Source organism: Ciona intestinalis, unplaced genomic scaffold (assembly GCF_000224145.3).
Source record: "Ciona intestinalis unplaced genomic scaffold, KH HT001078.1, whole genome shotgun sequence".
Taxonomy (NCBI): domain Eukaryota; kingdom Metazoa; phylum Chordata; class Ascidiacea; order Phlebobranchia; family Cionidae; genus Ciona; species Ciona intestinalis.
In genome coordinates this window covers 53,529-59,924 of record NW_004191399.1, presented here as the reverse complement: position 1 = coordinate 59,924, position 6,396 = coordinate 53,529, and the positions used below count along the sequence as shown (strand labels likewise).

Here is a 6,396-nt window from a genome sequence, read left to right as displayed (position 1 = left end):
GCATAAAAATTGTAGTTGTACTGATATGAACTTAAAATTTTGCAAAAAAAAAAATTGTTGTAAAAACTAATGTTAAAAATTTTTTTTTAATAAAATTTTAATTTTTTATCGTTCAAAACAAGTAACTGTACAGTTTTAATTAAAACATTTTTTTGAATTCCTTTANAAACATGAAAAAATTGATTTTTTTTTGCATAAAAAATGTAGTTGTACTAATATAAACTTAAAATTTTTTTAAAAAATTTTTGCAAAAAAAAAAATTGTTGTAAAAACTAATGTTAAAATTTTTTTTTAATAAAATTTTAATTTTTTATTGTTTAAAACAAGTAACTGTACAGTTTTAATTAAAACATGTTTTTGGATTCCTTTGGGAAACATGAAAAAATGACAATTTTTTTGCAATATATTCGTCTGGTGCCGATGCTGATGCATGCATTTCACGCCTCATGTGGGATACAAGATGGCGTATATTGACCATTGTTTTCAAACAATAGCTGTCCTTACTAGTTGTATATCAATTTACTTTGCCAAAAAAGTACAAAACAAAGCGGCTTGATAAATCACTTTGCACCGAAAAAGATTTTTTCGTTGGTAAATTTAAGTGAAACAACAATAGTAGACGAATTCTCATACAACGAACCTACCGACAGCGAATTAGTATATTCGACAATTGATCATTTGTATCCTTGGCTCACCAACTGCTTAGAAGCTAAACCTGACGAACGCTGGAGCAAAACATAGTGTTGGATTGTTTAGAAGAAAGAATGTGGTTGACATAAGTAACCCTAGAGTTTACCATCCAGTGTTTCATCAATGATGAAACGGCCCCAAAATTTATTTTTTTTGATGCTTTTTATTTGGATTGCGTAGAAAGAAATATGCACGATACAATTGCGACAGTTGCCTGTGAGAAAGAGGCAATAAATTCAGATTATTTCTGTTATGTTTGCAATCCAGGGGTACATTGTTTTTTTATAGCAGCAAGTCTAAAGAAAAAAACTAGTGTTTGTTTTGATAGCTGCGAAGCATTAATTTCGTCAAAACTCGTTTATCGTTTATGACGAGCTGCTTCAAAATATTACTGCTTGTTACGCTGTACCGACATGGCGTTTCTTTTGAAAAGTGGAAGTTTACGGAATGAAGATGCCCACAACAGCCGAACTCATATGACTTTTTCGCACGAACCAGCTTTAAGTATGTTATAGCGCTACGTAATAGCTACAAAATGAAACAGTTCTTTTTTTCAAAAAAAAGGGGGCTTGGGTGTAAAATATTAAAAAGTATGATCATAACTTGAATCATATAAATATTACATTTTCATTTTTTTGCGAAAATATAACTTACGCATACATCTATGTAGGTCACTAACATATTATTTCCATTAAAAAAAATAATTAATTTTAATTTTTTTTTATTATGAATATTAATATTCGTCATAAAAAACATATTTATAGAATTTTCGCACGAACCAGCTTCGAATATGTTATAGCGCTACGTAATACCTAAAAATATAACCTTAAATTCTACAAAAAATGCGGGCTTGGGTTCAGAATACAGACAAGTATGGTCATATATTCTAAATCATATAAATATTAAATTTTCTAAAAATGTTTGCAAAAATATAACTTACGCATACATCTATGTAGGTCACTAACATATTATTTCCAATAAAAAAAAAATAATTTTAAATTTTTTTAATTATGAATATTAATATTCGTCATAAAAATATATTTATAGAATTTTCGCACGAACCAGCTTCGAATATGTTATAGCGCTACGTAATACCTAAAAAATAAACCTTAAATTCTACAAAAAATGCGGGCTTGGGTTCAGAATACAGACAAGTATGGTCATAACTCAAATCATATAAATATTAAATTTTTTAAATTTGTTGCGAAAATATAACTTACGCATACATCTATGTAGGTCACTAAGATGTCATTTTCGATAAAAAAAAAATAGTTTTAAATTTTTTTTAAAATTATGAACATTAATATTCGTCGTAAAAACATATTTACAGAATTTTCGCACGAACCAGCTTCGAATATGTTATAGCGCTACGTAATATCTAAAAATGAAATATTAATTTCTTCAAAAAAAATGCGGGCTTGGGTTCAGAATACAAAAAAGTATGGTATAATATCTTTAATCCCTTGTTCATATATTTTATTTGCACGATAGCAAAAATTATACACATTATCAAAAATAATACAATGAACAGTAAATACGTCCATTCAAATGTGATGTTTTGAATTTTAATAGAGTCTTCGACTGCCGCACCATTTACTTTATCCTATCCGTACGTAAGTATATCTGAGAAACATCGAGAATTTAATTTAATTGTTTTAATTAATACGAAAGGTTTTTTGTTCGTGAAGCCTCTAAGATCTGTATTCTAGAATCACCTTGGTGAAGTTTTATATTTGTTAACAAAGAAGATACACTCATTGTAACAAAACTAGAACAATGTAATTTAGTACTTTACGAATGGCTGATTTTTGATTGACACTTTTCTTTTGAAAAATCTCATGTAATGTCACACGACTGATTTTTATACTCCAGCGGCTAGATTTAAGATTTTAACACATATTTTTTAGGGGCACACATTTTTAAGACTATTTTCTCAGAAGATTTGTTTTTTCGACTTTTGTAACTTTGCCAAAAAAGTTTGTCAGTACATTTAAAACTGTTTATATCACATTTGAGCATTTCTATCTGATAGGCCTACATACAAAAAATTAATTTTTTGTTTGTATACGGTAAATACCCTTTTAGTAATAAAAATTACATGCACACCATAAATTACAACACAATTAAAAATAGGCTGCATAATTTGAATGCATAGTTAAAATAAGCAATTGAAAAGAGTTATAAGCCCAGCTCTTTTGAATGTTCTTCTCTCATTTTAAATTTCTGTACCTAAAACAGGGATATTGTGTTAATAACAAATATCAAAATTGTTATAGAACTGTAAAATTTATAGTTCATTATAAAAGAATGTAAATTATGTATTTTCAACCATATGATGTAACAACGGAAGTCGTTATATTTGTTCGGTGCCGTGGCGAAGTGGTTAGCCTGCATGCCTCTAACCTTTAGGTAATGGGTTTAAGGTTCGTCGCTGCTACCATTGTGGATGTATCCTTGGGCAAGACACTTAACAGCAACTGAAAACCTAATGGTCACTAATGGCTTGTCAAAATTGTCAGCCATACACAAAATAAAAAAAATTAAAATTTCCAAAATATAATCACCCACAAAGTAACATACATGGTAACTAGTAAGCGGACACGAGGTGTATGAAACAGAACACCCTTGTTTAACTACTGACCTGTTCCGGCCACGCGAAGGAAAAAGCTAGCTATTTTTATTCATAAGTAATATGTGCGTTTTGTTTTTTTCCCTTTTGTGCCTGCTAATGAGGTACTTAATATGTTACTGTCACAATAATTTAAGCTTCAAGAATCCAGTAATCAAGAAAATATAGAAAACAGTTACCTAAACACCATAATTAAGAAATAATTTATGTGTCAATAACTAATATATTGCATCCAAGATTCAATTTTTTAGCAGTTAAAACACAGGTGTTCTAATATATACTACTTGTGTGAACTTATGGTTTACCATTAAGTGAGACTGTGTAAATTTGTAGATATAATATAGTAGGAAGGGGAAAGTTGGGACTCATTTTAATTCTATTTCCTCGTCCCAAGTGGTAGTAAATAAAGAACATTCAAAGAATTATAAAACTATATGCTCACGGCTCCCATAGGCCGTTGTTAATTGTTTAAAACACGATCAGGATATTCGGATATTATGCGCCAAAGGTGTCCCATCTTCCCCCATCTTTCTATATTATTTTATGTTTAAATACTTAAGTGAGTCACAACATGGGTGTCATTAACAGCCAGATCCTCATGTTATTTTTTATTTTTACTTTGTGGTTGAGGTCAAGGACCTGGGATTTAGGTCAGATTTGGTCATTTACCCCAACACACAAAAAGCCAATTCAAGTCTTTCATGCGACCGTTTCCGCGCATTCGTATCGAAATCAAACTATATTTTTTCGCATAAGTTTTTCATTGCTTTGATATGGCTTAAAATTTGGACAAACCATTAGTGACCGCTGGGTTGGAGCAATATCCGTTAAGTGTCCTTCCCAAGGACACATACGCCGATCATTATAAGTATTGCCGCAAAAGGTAGCAGAACAGAATGAATGTAACTTAACTTACTCGCATAGCCAGAAGACGACAGTCAATATCACGGGGATTTAACACCTTGTGCCAGCTTACAAGTTACCATGTATGTTATTTTGTGGCATTGTGAGTGATTAATTTTTCAGATTTTTTTCAATATTTTTTTAGGTGTGGCTGATAATTTGGACAACCCATTAGTGACCACTGGGTTGGAGCAATTGCCGTTCAGTGTCTTGGACACAAGGACACATACGCCCACTCAAGCTTTGAACCCATTACCTCTGAGTTACAGGCAAGCACGCTAATAACTATGCCTTGGCTCCGGGAACAGGAGACACTTTGGTTACAATGCTGATGCCTAAATCACTCAGCCATAGGTCAGGACACTTATGTTATTTAGTTCATCCTGTATTACAAATAATATCATGTTCTCACCTTTCGCGTTACAGTAATAGGAAAATCAGTGACAAACTTTATGTATTTCGGTATTTTGAAATGGGAGATCTGTAAAAAGAAAACAGTTTAAGCATGAAATTTTCCTATATAGCATTAAATATTAAACATACAAAAAATGGGCATGGATTATAGGACTTACTCGTATGTTAATGAACGTCAGACTTAAAATTCTGGCGCAGTAGTTTAAATACCAGTTGTGTATACCAGAACAGTAAATATAAACGAAACTTATTATTATTTAATCGTATACTTTAAAATCAGGCAAGTGTAAAACAATCACAGTAACAGAAACTTTATTTGTTTCTTCGGTTACGGTAGCGAAGATTTAGAAATATCACAAAAGCAACAGCAGTTAAAACAAATTTACAGTTAAAAACATATTTACATTTACCTGGAAGAAAATAAGCGTGGTCGCTACACCTAGCGGACAAACGAGCTATTTATGTTTAATTATTATCAAGTTAAACTTCTAATAGAAAAAAAAGTGGGGCGTAAAACATTACAGAACGAAACCATCCAGAGTAGTTAACCTTAGGTCAAGCCTGTTATACTGTGGGAACCACAGTTGAAATCTATAAGACACAAACTTGAAGTTCGACGTTGCCACAATTGTGAGCGTTTGTGTTTTTCCAACCCAGTAGTGTTTTATAAGCTGTCTAAATTATCGTTTTTTATCAGCAAGCGTGTTTCAACAACTGTGTTTTTACTGTTACTGTCCGTCTTTTCGCTTTTGTCAACTCTCTTGTTCTTTGTGAGCAAAGAGAAGAAATAAATTTTATTTATTTATTTATTAAATTAGCCTTGGAAAAAAATCTCAAAAAGTTAACGAAAAATAATGTCCCATACAGTTGCATATAGACTTATAAAGGGAACGAGGTGGATGAAATAAAACACCCGTGTTTAAAAGACCGTGTGGGCGACTACGCAAGGAAATTCATTTAAACTTACCTTTCCTTTACAGTATTCCTTAATTTCTTTCTCAGTTAGTTTTTCCCCTTCTTTTACTCTTATCCATGCAGCTACTTCTTCCCCAAGTCGTTTATCAGGCAATCCTATCACCTGTAAAAGAAATGTGTTTTTTAACATTTATAATAATACAATTATAGCTTTATTTGTCTCTTTTTTACAGTAGCGAAAATTTAGAAATATTTTAAACGAAAAGACAAGATATAGTGACAAAACAACAGTTGTTAAAACACACTTATAGTTAAAAACATATTTGCATTTAATTGGAAGAAAAAAAGGGTGGTTGCTACACCTAGATTTATTTATGCATCTAATGTTGTTTTGGGCGTGTAAGATATTGCCAAAAATATTTTGATCTAATCCAGTGGTCAATTAATGATTATAGAGTGTCCAAATTTACAGCCATACAAAAAAAACATGTATTGTAGGACGGGAAAGATGGGGCACTTTTTCATTTTCTCGGCCCATTTGGTAGTAAACAAAGAATATAATAATTATTAAACCGTATCCTTAAGATTTCCATAGACCCTTGGTGATTGTTTAAAACACGACCAGGTTATTTGAAAATATTATATGGTCTAAAGGTGTCCCGTCTTTCCCCTTTTACTATATTATGAATGAATGAATGAATGAATCTTACTTTATCCTCGCGTGGCCGGAAAACGACAGTCGTTATAACACGGGTTAACACCTCGTGCCAGCTTACGAGTTACCATGTATGTTACTTTGTGGGTAATTATTTTTTTGGGGGGATTTTTTTTTTTTTTCATTTAAA

At 31.5% G+C, this 6,396-nt stretch overlaps 1 protein-coding gene across 1 annotated transcript in view; it reads right to left on the bottom strand.

Moving 5' to 3' along the window:
• Positions 1 to 2,131: 2,131 nt before the first annotated feature.
• Positions 2,132 to 6,396, bottom strand: part of LOC100181179 (acyl-CoA synthetase family member 2, mitochondrial-like) — a 25,970-nt gene continuing 21,705 nt past the window's right edge. The window contains exons 13-15 of the mRNA XM_002124284.4: positions 5,604 to 5,714; positions 4,635 to 4,703; positions 2,132 to 2,919 (exon numbers count right to left, since the gene is read on the bottom strand). Coding sequence (XP_002124320.1) covers positions 2,869 to 2,919; positions 4,635 to 4,703; positions 5,604 to 5,714 — 231 coding nt within the window. The 3' untranslated portion in view covers positions 2,132 to 2,868. The remainder of the gene's footprint in view (positions 2,920 to 4,634; positions 4,704 to 5,603; positions 5,715 to 6,396) is intronic.